Source organism: Lutjanus erythropterus, chromosome 6 (genome assembly GCF_056507025.1).
Source record: "Lutjanus erythropterus isolate fLutEry1 chromosome 6, fLutEry1.hap2, whole genome shotgun sequence".
Lineage (NCBI taxonomy): Eukaryota > Metazoa > Chordata > Actinopteri > Lutjaniformes > Lutjanidae > Lutjanus > Lutjanus erythropterus.
The window spans coordinates 24,640,717-24,655,675 of record NC_139322.1 but is presented as its reverse complement, the minus strand read 5'-3'; the positions used below and the strand labels follow the sequence as shown (position 1 = coordinate 24,655,675).

The following is a 14,959-nucleotide window of genomic DNA, read 5'->3' as shown; positions in this document are numbered from 1 at the left end:
TCTTTTTTCATATCCCTGCATACTGACTGGACTGCGCTGCGCTGGAGAAATAGCATATGAGAGTTCTTAAAGACAGTGATATTTCCCTTTCATGATCAAAGCATGAGCATATGTGAGCCAGTTGCGTTGCATTAGATCAACAAGCACACAGAGATGGAGAAGAGATAAAGCTAGCAGTGAGTCAAGCTGTAGCACATGTACAAAATGTCAGAGGGTCTGTATGAGATTGCCGTGCTGCTGCTGCAGGGGATCCGCTGGAGATGGCAGCCTGTGGTGATGTTGCTGTTGTTTTAAGGGCTGTGTGAGGCAGTGGGCTCTGAGGTACAAAGTGTAGACATTCCTGAGACCTCACAGCAATCCCTGAAATTTCCTCCTCTCATGTCTGCTCCTCTCTCTGACCGATGCCCTTGCCCTTTTTCCCTCTTTTCCTTCCTCCCGTTTGCTCTCTCCGCTGGCAAGACTTAATTTGCACCATGTGTTCTTTAACGGAGAAAGAGGGGGGAAAAATAGGACCCTAGTGGAAGCTTGTGAACCTGATACCACTGTAAATCTCCACTTCCACAGCATTACTCTCACGCCCCTCCTCCTCCTCCTCTCCTGTTCTCTCTCATTCTTTTTTTATTGGCATGTCACACATTGGACAAGCTGGAAATTACACTGAGCTGAGCTGAGAACCAGTGGTGAAGCACACCAGATACCCACTTAAGCTGAGAGAGTGCAGGGAAAAGTGGAGGGTGGAAAGGAGAAAAATAGGGGACAGGGAGGGAAGTGGAAATGTAAAGTGGGAGAGGAACGAACGGGGAGGTGGGTTAAAATTAGCCGCCCATTTTCAGAGCAGAGGCCAATCCAATTAAAGCTTGACCAATCCACGCAAATGTGTTTAGTGTCTGGTTACTAGAATGAGCGCTGGGTGGCCGGGCAAAGACAGGAGATTCTCCTCTAAATACAATACTTACTTGCCCTGCCAACACATACTACCTGAGATACTTACGGTTGAAAATGAGTCTATGGTATCTACTGTGAAAAAATTACCCCTTCTTTATACACGTGCAGGATTGGCTTGTCACAGACTGACTCCAATTTGCAGGGGTTTTTTATTTCATATGAATTCTTCACAATAAAAGTCACCAATTATTTTGTTATTTAAACACTGTTATTATGAAGCAGCAAAATAAGGAAGTGGTAACATGACTACTATCCAGCTGAAAGTGAAAATTAAAGAACAAATATCAGCACAGGAGAGAAACTAAACTTCAGATTACAAAGATTCAGTTAGAAGCTATAAACTTAAAAACTCAGGATAGCGCATTATATGAAGTCATGGAAATTAGATGTGCAATGATCAATCGATTATTAATCGACTAACAGTCTATTTTATTAATTGATTTATTTTTTGTCATTTAAAAAAACAGGGTCCAAATTCTCTTATTTCAGTTTCTCAAATTAATATTTTTCTGTTTTTGTTTAGTACACATTGGGCATTGGGAAACAGTTATCAATATTTTTCACCATTTTATGGATGAGACAATAATTGATTAACTGAGAATATAATCAACAGTTCCAATTAAAAAAGCCCCACATCTAGCCCATATGATTGTGAGACAGTATGAACATAAGCCTACTTCAAAGGACCCTTCACCTTCTAATTTAGAGTCAACCTCCTATAGAGGAGTCAGCTGTTTTCATTTCAGCAGGAAGACCTGGCCAGGTAATTAAACAGGCCCTGTCATTATTTTCATATGCAACCACCAGGTTGGTAGGCCGGCAGGTTTTGAAAGCATCAAATCTGCCTGCCTCTCTTGGCGGCATCTTTGCTACATTTGTTTTCCCACTTTTTCATCAAAGCTGGTGCCAGGGAAGATAGCACTGTCTGTTTGCTCTCCTGCTTTAAAGATAAAATGTAGTGCTCCACGCCAGAGCGCAGTGAATTTGCTTCAGATGTTAGTGAAGACATCATAGGAGACATTTTCACTTGTGATGTGCCAGAAAAAAGGAGAAAAGTGTCAGAGGAGCCGCTGAATATTTCAACAACTCAGCAACAAGGGGTGGAATTAGCACTTGGATATATATGCAAGGCCCAAATGTCATCTGTCACTGAAAAATGACATGAAAAATTTGCATGCATCTGTGTGAGTGTGAGAGAGATGCAGCCAAGCCGGTGAAAGTAAACTCAACTAATGAAACTCCAAGGGAGAAGAGTGGGCAAAAGGCTTCACTGCTGAATAATTTAGCAGTGGTGGGTCAAAGAGGTGGCTATTGATTGAGCTTTTAAAGAGTCTTATGAAAATGCTACGGCTGCTGGCCTGGCTCTTCAGCCTGATCAACCCCCACTGTCCAGAGGCTGCACCTTCTCCATCGGGGAAGGTAATCACCACTCATAAAAACACACACAAAACCCCATTTTGATTTCAGTCTGTCTCTACTTCCCTCCCCTCCCAACTGTCTTCTTTCCTAGAGAAAGAGATCATCCTATTGGCTGAACAACTAGTTTCCATAGCAGCATTTAGCTAATGCACAGGGAGGGCAGTGAGGGTGAGAGAAAAAGTGTTATCTGTCCAAAAAGATGAAAAGAGGGGGATACAAGGGAGAGTGGAAGCGAGGAGGGTTGGGTAAGGTTTGGTTTTATACCCATGAGCAGAGCTGAATACAGCCTCCTGCGCTCGCTGAGTCTGAACTGTGTTGTTATCTCAACCTTGCCATTTGTATTGCTGTATTTATTCATCGCTGCACTCGTGTGGACAATCAATCTAACCTGCCTCCCCAAAGAGAGACGGAGCTGTATAGCTGTCTGAGAGATGCGTGCCCGTCTCCATCTGATTTGAGAAATGCACAGAGCTTGCAAACTGACACCAGAGGAGGACCAGCAGTAGATTGTGTTTGCTTAAGAACATGCTTGCATAGAAATGGCAGCTGCTGCAGCTAGTGACCCCGACACCTCAGCTAAATGACCTAATGTTACTTTAAAGAAGGGCATTAATAGCTTCACCTCAATGAAATTTCAAGTGTGCGGAGACAGAGAAGGAGGGAGGGAGGGAATGGGAGGGGAGGGCAGGATTGGTGGGGTGCATACCTCCTCATAGAGGAGCATTAATCAAAACGGTCATAATGGGGAAAGTCACCCGATACTGCCAAAGCAGCAGTAAAATATCCTCAGCTCTCAGGGTCTGGTCACAGCCAGCCGTGAGGGGAGGAGAAGGAGGGGGGGTATTTGTCAAATAAAGGCGAGTAATCTGAGCAGAATTAGCTTGTTCAAATCAAAAAAATATTCCACTTTGTGTTAACCTGCTCCAGCCTACCACAGTTAAGAAGTATAATGTCAGCAACAATTTCTGGTCCGTCTTCCTTTTGTAGGTAAGTGACAAAGAACAGCCATTCAGTGTTTAGTGGCTGTTGTGCTGCGGTCCTATTGCTTTAAGGCTGCTGCTCAATGGGGAACATTATGGGCAGAATGCTTCAATCAAACAGCTTGCAGCAGGCTCGGCTGGCCGGCCACGTCTATAGACGCCTAGATGCCCTTGTCAAAGCTGCTTCCTCACAGAGAGCACAGAGACAAGCAGACACTTAAGACAGCCCTGCACACAAAGCTCGTGAAAGGCTGCACCTCCACATGTTCATGTCTGTGAAATGTACCAGCTCACTTACAGCAGCTGAGTGGACCGTGGAATGAAAGGAAGAGCTGAGCATCTCACACACACACACGCACGCACACACACATGCACGCACACATACAAAATTGCCCCTAATGAGGGTAGCGCCCCTCTCTCAAGAGATGGCAGCGGCTGCTGCTCTACTCGATAAATATTAACAAGAAGTGCGACTGATGGCGGTGCTCACTGATCCATAATTGCATTTCAAAATGTTCGATGGGGGTGGGGAGGAGGGTGGTCGCGAAGGGAGAAAAACGGAAGATAAAAAGAGGGAAGTCAGCCTTCGAGGCAGTTACAAGAGACAAGCGATGCCTGTCTAGTCAACCTCCTACTACCATCTCGATGGCTCAGCACCAATCACAGAGTTTTTGGTGATATAAGTGCACAGGTTCTGCATTACAGCCTGATATTCCTCCTTTCATTGACTGCTGCACGCATCAGAAGGCACTTACACACACACACACACACACACACACACACACACACACACACACACACACACACAGATTTACATGGAGGGAGATATATAAGGAAGGATCAGAAACATGGCAGGAAACTCCACTTACCAACGTCACATTGTACAGTGTAAAGTTATATTTATGTTTTTGATTTTTTTTTGCATGCGTCTGAATATGCGCAGACAAGCTAGCCGCAAGCTAATTAGCTAGAGGATCTCATTGTTAAGCTAATTCTCAGCATTTTGGATTCCATTAGGACTGTACTAAGGGTCCACAGAAAACCTAATAACTGCTCATGTTAAGCATGCGTATTTATGCACATATATTTGCATCTTTATCAAACATTTTTAATTATGGGCTTTGAATAGGTGGCATTTTCCAAGGCTGTATGATAAGCACCAGCTAAAACCATCAGGAAACAGTTGTGTGAGATACAATTAACATTTGGTGCGTGTGTGGGTTTGTGTGCACAGCGGAGGTGTACACACGGTGTTTACATGACAACTGGGAAAGCTATGCTGTTATATCCATCCAACACAAACATGCATGTTGAAAACACATGTAACCTCACATGGACAGTGAATATGACCTGGTTTATGATACGATATGAACTGTAGGGGATTTTAATTTTTGCACAATTGTTTTAAGTCTGAATCTATTTAAAAACAATTTATTGCAAAACAAGAAGCAAGCAAAATTACTGCAGGGAAGATTTTCATGTGGCATATAAATTTGGGTGGTATTTTGTACATAGTTAAATCATCACTACCAAACTCTGTTTTCTTTTATAGCCCAAGAAATAATTGTGTCATGTGGAAATGTCAGGTGAAAAGGAAGAAAATTGCAACTGTAACTGCTGGTTTTGTCCTTTTCAGGGTATCTGCTAATAAAGTGTTTTGGCTTTAACATAAATCATTCCAGCCAGTTTCAAAACATAAAACTATTTGACACTATTTAAGTGTACATGACATCAAACACAAAAATATAGTAAACAGTATAACACATTTTAATGGCAGCTGAAAAAGTTTAATTTTAGAGCTGCCACTAGTTTAGACAGAAAATATTTCTGATTTATTTCCAGTTCCCAGCTAAGAGAGAAAAAATATATGAGGAAAAGAGAGCGCAATAAGAGAAAGAAAATTACACTAGCAGTATGAGTGATCAGGATTTGAGTTGTAACGATTGATCAGATAGTTGTCAACTATTAAATTAATTACTCAGTTAATTAGTTTGACAACTTTTCTGTTTCCAGCTTCTTAAATGTGAATATTATCTGGTTCTTTAGTCATCTATGACAGTAAACTGAATATCTTTGGGGTGAGAACAAAATAGAACATTTCAGGACGTCATCTTGCACTTTAGGAAACAATGATTGACATTTTTCACCATTTTCTGACATTATATAGACAAAAATATAATTAATTTATCAAGAAAGTAATCAAAATAGTCAGAGACAATGAAAATAATCATTAGTTGCAGACTTCACCAGGATTCTTTAGCAGCATTATTCAACAATTTATCACGTGTCCTTACTGATTGAGTATCCAGAGGTCATGCAAACCCTCCGTGCACACATCTAGCATGTAAGATGCAAGGCCAAACACTAATCAATAAGAGCTACGGTTTATAGGTGATTTGTTTTCCCTTCCAGGCAGACCTTTTGTTTTAATACTTCTCATTAATTATATTGACACATCAATAACACACACGTGTACAATGTGCACATGTGGACGCTGTTATTTGACAAACACGCTGCATCACAGCATGTTTTCACTGAACACACGTGTGAATGCTGAACATATCAATGACTTGCTCGCACACCACCTCCAAAAGTGCAAACAGAGCACACTCAACCTTGAGATGACTATAACCTAACACCGTGGTTTTAATACTGATGCCAAGACGAGGGGTGCAAAAAGAAAACCAATACAGTACGTACACACACACACACACACACACGTACACACACAGAGAGTATCGTGGTTGTATGTTAAAGAAAATCCCTTTTAAGCTGATCAGGCCTGCAACATATGAGCTGGACTCCTGGCAAGATAATTGCATTGTACATGGCATCTAATTAAATGTCCATAAGCAGAGAGATCCAGGAGTAGAGGTGTGTGCGAGTGTGTTGGTGTTATGTGTCTGTGTACATGTGTATATGTGGCTAATAGTGAGAGAGAGGCTGCTACATGTGGGTGTGTGTTGGCGTACTGGGCTCCTCAATTCCACGTTCCCGGAGGGAGAAATGCTGCAATCACTCCATTAGCGAAAGAGGGAGGGAGACAGGGATGCTGAGAGAAAGCAAAGGGAGTAAAGAGAGAGGGACGTGGGGAAAGAAGGGAGGGAGGATAGAACACAGCTGACTTGGCCAATAACAGCAAATGAGGTTAGACACAAGTGTGTGTGTGGGGAGGGGGGGGGGGTCAATGAGCGTCGAGGACATGGACACAATGACTAGAACATGGGATGGGAGGAGGGAGGGAGGTGAGTGACAGCAGATAAAGAGGAGTGGGGATGAGGGAGGGAATGAGGTGTAGAGAGTGAGAGGGAGAGAAATGGAGACAGAAGAGACAATCGAGGTAAGAAAGCAGGATGGATCACTGAAGCCAGGGTCAATGGGCAGATATGGCTGCAGATTGTTGAGTGCTCAGTCTCTGTCAGACGGCCTTATTGTTTTACGTTCTCCTCTAAAACAACAGGAAACTCACAGAGCTCTGTGTGCATGAATGTAAAGTGCTGAACCAGATAAATATACACAGACTGCATGAGTACAATATAAGCTACATTGCCAGAATCTAAACATCATGATAAACATAAATTATAAACACTTATTCTCAACATCCAGGTCTACAGTCAGCCGGGCTCACTGCATTACTCATCAAATATAGATCACAAACACATTACAAGGTCATGGCACCAGCTGTAAACTAAAACTAACCCTTGTGGGAAAACATGCAGGTTTCTTGGCCTTTAAAGGGATAGTTTGGATTATTTGATGCAGGGCTGTATGAGGTGCTTACTGATGGTGAGTATATTAGCTACAGCTTGGAGAAGCAGAGAGCAGGACCGGCACAGAAGTTAAGCAATGAAGTGCTGTGGACAGGGTCAGCAAAAAAAACGCATTTAGGCCAATTTAAAATAAAAAGTTGACATCAGGAAAATGAATCAGTTTTTACCACTTTACCTTGCCATCAGATGGGAAAACGCCATTGCATAGGGCCAAATATCGCTCTCTCTCCAAACCAAACAAAGCTCATGGTCAAAATCAATTTTAATTTGCAGAATATGGGAGTTGCTCCTCTACCACTGCCTCGATTGGTTAGTTGATTTGTGTTTGTGTGTGACTTAAATGTTTTAAAATGATAGCTGGAATTCTTCAAAGTCTCACTAACAAACTAACTAACTAACTGATTTAGGCAGCAGTAGACCAGCAACTTCTCTGTTCTGAGGTAAAACAACAGATTTTGCAAGTTTGGTTGGTTTAGAAAGAGCAATATTTGGCTTATATAACAGTGGTTTCCATTGGAAAAGTCTGGTGACCTTTTGTTAAGTGGCTAGAATACATTTTTTGCTGACTGTTCATAGCAGTTCACTGGTTAGCTGCCATGCTGGGGCTCCTTCCTGCTTCTCCAAAGTGGTGATGTGCAAACGGCATCTCCTATAGGTAATACATCAACTATCAATAAGTACCTCATACAACCCCACTTCAGATAATCCAAACTATGCCTTTAACACATTCATAAGGCCATGAAGAATAATATCTTGGAGCTCTGTAAACTTTGATTTAAGGTAAGATTCACACTGATAACACACACATGCTGAGCTGTCCCTTGCATATGGACCAAAGCACACTTTTCCCGCCAAAGTACCCCATACACTTCAAACAATGCAAACCATCCCTTTAACTGAACTCGAAATGACTCTAAATGAGCAAATAAGAGACTTTTTAAAACATAATTCTTAGTATGCATTTTATAGTTTTGACACTGTTTGTTACACATATTTCTCCTGTGGCACTTGTGTTTTAATGCTTCAATTTTTTTTTATCTTGTCTTGCACGTTTTGTTGATTTTGTCAGATTTCCTTTCCAGAAAATTGCCACTTTACCATGACATTGCATCTTAATACATCTTTCTCTTTTCTTATAAACTAGACATGAATTAATAATAGAATGGCTGCATTTCTATGTTCTCCTTTTGTTTCATACCTCTAGCTGCAAAATGGCCTCCTACTGGTCACCTCTGTATCTGGGCAGACATTTTAGGAGGAAGGCGGGAGACTGAAATCTATACGGCTGGATCAATATGTCACAGAGGTTACAGTGGGCACAGCAGCTGCCACTGTTGAGTAAACAAACTAGGGAAAAAATGATTGTCCTCCAAGTCCAAAATGACCCCAATAATGCTACAGCATGGATTTTTTGCATGTGTTATTGCTGAATGGCTGTGCTGTGTGTGTGTGTGTGTGTGTGTGTGTGTGTGTGTGTGTGTACAAAAGCAACAAGGATACATGCAAGACTTGTCTTAGAATCATCACGACACCAAGAAAGATATAATGACAGAGAGAAGCGGGCTTCAATCCTTGTTCTTTCCCCATGCAGCAGAGATTGATGGCTGCATTCAGGATTTCTACACACCACTAATTGGATTCACAGGTCATTAGATAAAGTACATGAGTGAGACCGTTACAGCCTAAAGACTGAGGGAGGAGAGAAAGAGAGACAGGGGGGAAAAGGGAAAAGAAGGGCGCGAGAGGGCAATATTGATGAGGTTGTTTGGTTCAGGACCAATGAAATTTCCTCCCCCTCTGCTGTGCCTCCAAAGCCCTGTTCCCCCTGCACAGAGGGGGGCTGATCGATAATTTGTGCAGCAAGAAAAAGTGGGGGTTGGAGGCGGAGGCGGAGAGGGAGGAGAATGAGTTGACGTCTACTGCATGGATCTTAAGTTGCCTGTTGTCTCTCCTCTTCAATATATTGTGGCGAGAAAAGGAAATGAGATTACACTGACCATTATGTCCCACAAAAGAGCAGAAATGAGTGGATGAGCATTTTTTTGTCCCAAAGGCACAAGTCTATGCCCCAGTTTTGAGAGCAGGGTGATGGGGTAGATTTGAGGTTGGCCAGCGAGATGGTAGTTTAAAACAACCAACGTGTGCAATTACACCCTAAATCAGCTATCATCCTAAAAGAGGATTTTGTGCTGGTCTAGTAAACAGAGATTACGAATTTTCAATGTAGCTGGTGCCAATCTTTTGTGATTCGTAGCCGGGTGACAAAGTGAGCTCATTGAAAAACGCTGTAGTTGTTTAGAGAGCCAGCGGGGCTTGTTGTTTTAACATAGGAGGACAAGGGTACAGTCTGCTCAAACACATACAGGCATGCAGATGGCTGTTCATTAATTACAGATGGATGGGGGAGGGGAGGGAGGAACAGAGAGAAAAAAGAGGGAGAGGGGTCAGCTAATGGAGCCAGTATTCTCTCTCCCTCCCTGGACAATTACCTCTATCTGCCCCAGACCTCTTCTGGTGCTCTTAATCAAGGTGCAGGTGCGTGATTTTTTTGTGCGTTGAGTGTGGTGGTGTGTGCGCATGTGTGTGCACGAGGAGGGGTTCCTGCCGTCCTCAGCACTCTCTAGCAGCAATCCGATTAAAGCCCTGCTGCTGCCGCTGTGGGGCCTGGCTGTCCTCCCCTCTGCAAGGCCTACAGCTCACCTTAAACCCTGTCTACAAACAACAACTGCCCTTCACACACACAAAAATATTCACACATGTACAAACATATATATAGACAGGCGATTCCACCTTTTCCAAAAGTGGTGTGTGTGTGTGTGTGTGTGTGTGTGTGTGTGTGCGTGTGTGCGTGTGTGTGGCCTCTGAGCTGACCTCCCATCATCACTCTGGCTGTTGGCAACCATTACTTTGGCCCCCTGGGGCTTGGCCACCCCTCACCAAGCCCTCTGCTCTATGCATCGACAACCAATCTGTTCAAAGACAGGCAGCGCTCACTCCAGCAGGGTTAGATGTCGCTTCGTTTGGCAACACAGACCCATTGATTACATATTCCAGTAGACTTTGCAAATTAAAGGAGAAATATGTAATATATTTGCTAAGTCTGGGTGATATGGACAAGATCAGTATCACAAAATGTTGCCCAAAAAACTTGATATCAAAATGTACTGACATAGCAACAATATTGTAGTTATGACTATTGATTTTTGGCTTTAAAAACATAACACAATGAGAGTTTTGATACATAATCATCAGCAATGTGGATACAATCACTAAATGACTAAAGGCAAATAACAAAACAGTCTGGAAAGAAAATGTAATCACATTACTGTAAAGCAGCCTTTACAACCAGGAAAAGACAACAATCTAACATGATATCTGGTCTCATATTGCAATATCAATACAGTTTTGAGAAATTACCCAGCCCTAATATTTACTGTACTAGATCATAAAATGACCATGATAGGTCATCAGAGATTCAGGATACATGCAAAGTTGAAATATTGGCTTCTTCAACAACAATGCTACAGCCAGCATGTTCTCCTGAAACTGTTTCATGTAAGATATCATCAATAATCTTTTGGAAGGAGCGGATTTTTATAACACTTAAATTGAGAAATTTGTTAATGGAGTATGGCAGGCTGTCAGTCAGTTACTGAACTCCAACTCCAGAGTGTGAATTTTGAGAGTAGTGGTCTTTTATTTTCAGGACAGTGGGCTTAGCTTTACATTAAGAGGTCACTGACAGTTTTAGAACTCGTTGCTGCTTGTTGTTGTCAAAGTATAATGCTGCACACATCTTGCACTCGTCTAAGTTCAGCGTCCCTCCAGCCTACCTGCATGAGTTCTGAGTCTTCAACTATAGATTGCATTTTAAATAGGGCTTCAAATTATTTAAATACCGCCAATGGTTCCAACTCGCTATTTGGACTGCAGTACTCTTCTCTAAACACTAGGGTCTTAAACTTTTCTCCTTTAAAATGGCAGTCACGTTACTGCAAAACAGCATCCTGCTCTCCATTCACGGCAGTTGGAAACCATACAGGGGATCAATTAAAAACAATTACTTTCAGTTGCATAACCGATTTCAGGCTTCAGCGCTAAGTTCACATTTTGTGAATTTTGACTGGCAAATTTCTTCAGCAAAAAGAAACACTAGTACAGAGCTGCAAACTAAACTCAGATGTGACTTCCCTTTCAGCAAACAGAAAATGCAGTGTGGGAAAATCAGTTGTGTGCCTGTGTGTGTGTGGTACATTTGAGGTGTCCAGTTGCAGAGAAACCACTTCACTACACTGACCGAGCCTGATGAATCAGCCATTCTCAGTAGCAAAAACTAATTTCTTCCTTTATTCAGCAAAAGAGGCAATTTGGCCACATTAGGTTGTAAAAAAATCAATTGAAAACTGGTGAAGGCCTCCTTCATTAAATCAATTAGGTGCATCGACAAACATCTTTATTTCCATTACAAGCATTATTACGCTGCCAGTGGATCGCAAAGGTGCTTAATATTCAAGCCCGATTCTCAGAGGGGTTTTTATTTTTACACATGACCCTTTAAAAACAAACCTCAGGACACAAACTGATTATAAATTCTATTTCACTGTGATTTGTATTCAATTCTCATCAGACTTCCACAGTGTAGCAAAAAATGTGCAACTCTGCACCTATATCCCCTAATTATGGTGCACACGCCATCGTCACTCTCGTTTCTTCAGGGCATTTGTGTACACTGGAACAACAGCGGTGTTGTTTTCCAGCTTGGGACACACAGGATGGGTGGGTGGATTAGTAGTGAACGTCAGGTCAGTGTGAGGACACAGGGACACGAAACAGGACAGACAGGAAATGTACTCACCAGCTTGAAATCCTGAATGCTACAAATGAAGTAGGGAGTGTTGGGCCGCCGACTTTCAATGTACACACAATCTGCAAGTGAGAAAACAGAAAAAAATGGGGAAAAAAAGTGAGTTTGAAAGAAGATGTTCACACTTCCAAAAGCTTTCATGTTTTTATGCAGGCAGAGTCAGTGATATATTATTTTGTGTGCTGTTACCTCTACTGAAAAGACATTTTTCTCCTTGAGTCAAATTCAATTGGAATGCGAGTAATAGGATTAAGGACTTTTGGAGCGCTACAAGGTTGCCTTTCCAAAGCAAACATTACGCCCAAGGGGAATTATGTTATTGTTGCACTCCATTTATACACCAGTGAGCAATACTGGCTTTAACCCCATTCCAACCCCCCCTAGTTATCACTGCAACTCGCTCCTACAAAATGACAACTTCTGTCATTGCACCTATACATGTCCGGTTAGCTTTGGGTTAGCTTTTCTCTCTCTGTCCTCTCATTCATGTTTCGAAATGTTGCCAAATTATATAACCCTCCCAAGTGTTAAAAGCAGCCCTCTCTGGCGTTGTGTGTGTGAGGAGGTCGTGGCCCTGGCCGGCTGTGCTATTAAATTGGATGTGACTGGTGGTATGGCCAGGTCGTGAACCCTCATCTCCTTAACAAAAACACTCGCGCTACAGAGGACAAAAACACACTGCCACTTCTGTAGAGAAGAAAAGGGGGAGGAGGAGGTAGGGGGGCTGCTAAGCCTGGCACAGTACTTTCCAGAAACAGCCAAAGGTTAGAATTATTAGAGAAAAATAGATTTGAATTCACAAAAGTCAAATTAGCATAATAGTTGCCCATTCACCTTAAGCTCTTAGCCAAGACACAAAACCAGGGATGTGATCAAACTGATTTTTTTGGGGTTAAATAAAAACCTGAAAAAGACAGGCGAAGCAATCAGAAGCCTGCGACACTTAATTGATTGCAAAATAGATCACGCACACTGAAAGTTGACCTTCTATTCAGATAGAAGCAATGTAACAACCTCGTTGTCTGCTCCCAGGGCTGGTTTTGCCGACCATTTGGAGCAGTGGAGCATAGCACTATTGCTAACAATAACACATTCACAAGGCCATGAGGGCGGACTAAATGTTGCAGCTCTGTTAGCTTTGACTTAAAGGGATAGTTTGGATTATTTACCTACAGTAGATGGTGGCCGTCATGCCCCAGTCTTCTAACAACCAAACTCCATATGCAAACTCAGTATTATAACTCCCAGAACACAAGAGTCGCTGATTTACCACTGCCTTGATCTGTTAGTTTGTATGTGTTACTGTTAAAGATGCACCAATTCCAATTTTCTTGGCTGATTTCAATTCTGATTTTTAAGGGGCTGTCCTGCCCATTTTGGCAGATTCCAGTTTTCAGTCTGTCTAACAACTATAATTGACAGCGTTCACAAACATTTTTGCAACTGTTCTTGTAAAATTAAATTGGATGTTCATTAAAAAAACAGAATCGCAGGATCTCGCAGGATCTTGTGGGACACGATTTGACGTGATCTCATGTGGAAGCAGATGTAAACAAATTGGAGACTGACGTGGTACAACAGTTTGCTGAAGTAAACCTTTGCAGTGAGAAAAACAGAAGCAGAAGTTAAACAAGTCTGGATGAGAAAATGTTTGAGGAAACGTATCAACACAGGTCGTTTATTCTTCAGCCAGAACAGGAGATGAGATTTTAACTGTCAGTCTGTGAACAACAGTCTGCTGCTGGCTAACATTAGCCTGAAGAGCTAGAAAGTTTACGGCTGTTTGGCGACACCATCAGCTGCTGTCTGTTTTCTCTTTTTCATGTTCTTGGAATTTATTGCTAAGAACATGCAAGCATGTGTGAGCATGTGTTGAGTGTGTGCTGCTGTGATCAGCACTGCTGTGGGTGTGATGTTACGGTCAGTGTGTCTGCTTCACGCATGACACCATCATCACCGTGCAGAGCATGTGTGTGAATATGACCAGCACAGAATCGGACATGTGATGCTGACTTGCTGGTCACCGGCCAGAAAAAACGGCTGGTTCTGATCTCTGGCCTGTTGATTGGCTTACATCCCAAGTTACTGTGTGACTTTGGTGATTCCGAACTAACCCTTTAAAACACCAAAGTCACGCAATAACATAGAGAAACTAATTGATGGGGGAAGTGGTAGCCGAGCAAATCCTGTGTTCTGCAAGAAAAAGTTACTGATTTCATCTCAGTTTCGTCTCAAAAAAGGGTGTACCTTTTTTTTAGGTGTCTACAGTACAGTACAGTTTGCTGCTGAACCGTTTCACTTGGGGTGTAAATATCAAGATTCATCACAACACTATATTAAATCGATTCTTTGGATGATTCAATATTTGCTGGTATTGAAAAATCTGCCACAATACAGTTTTGTTTTGATTCAATCCAGAGGTCTGCGATCAATATGAGACAATATGTCGATTTAACACCATCAGTTACATTTACATTAACTCACAAAAAGCAACAATGATTCAACAATTTTATGACTGAACACTTCAATATATTGATCAAGATCAATGTATCATTACTGCAGAGTATTGCTTAGCTTCCATCGCTGGTATTCCTTTATGTACTCCTTCTCCAAATAGAGGGTGTGCCAACCACCATCTGCTGTAGGCAATACACTGACTATCAATAAGTACCTTATACAACGCCACTTCAGATAATCCGAACTATCCCTTTAACACACTCATAAGGCCATGAAGACGAATAATATCTGGAGCTCTGTAAACTTTGATTTAAGGTTAAGATTCACACCGATAACACAAACTGCTTGTACTCATTTTGCCAAAACACATGCTGAGCTGTCCCTTGCACAAGGACTAAAGCATGCTTTTCCCCCAAACAAAAGATGCAGGGCTAGCTTTTTTTTCAGTGACTGACAGTGCCATCATCTGTTATTTATTTGTTTGTGTCAACAGAGTTATCGATCCGGCTGTGGTTTATCTTACC

At 42.1% G+C, this 14,959-nt stretch overlaps 1 protein-coding gene across 4 annotated transcripts in view; it reads right to left on the bottom strand.

Moving 5' to 3' along the window:
- rerea (arginine-glutamic acid dipeptide (RE) repeats a) overlaps positions 1 to 14,959 on the bottom strand; it is a 178,458-nt gene that overhangs the window by 77,878 nt on the left and 85,621 nt on the right. For all 4 annotated transcript variants that reach the window (XM_084721320.1, XM_084721321.1, XM_084721323.1 and 1 more), the window contains one exon: positions 11,970 to 12,040. In XM_084721320.1, the coding sequence (XP_084577446.1) occupies positions 11,970 to 12,040 (71 nt within the window). The remainder of the gene's footprint in view (positions 1 to 11,969; positions 12,041 to 14,959) is intronic.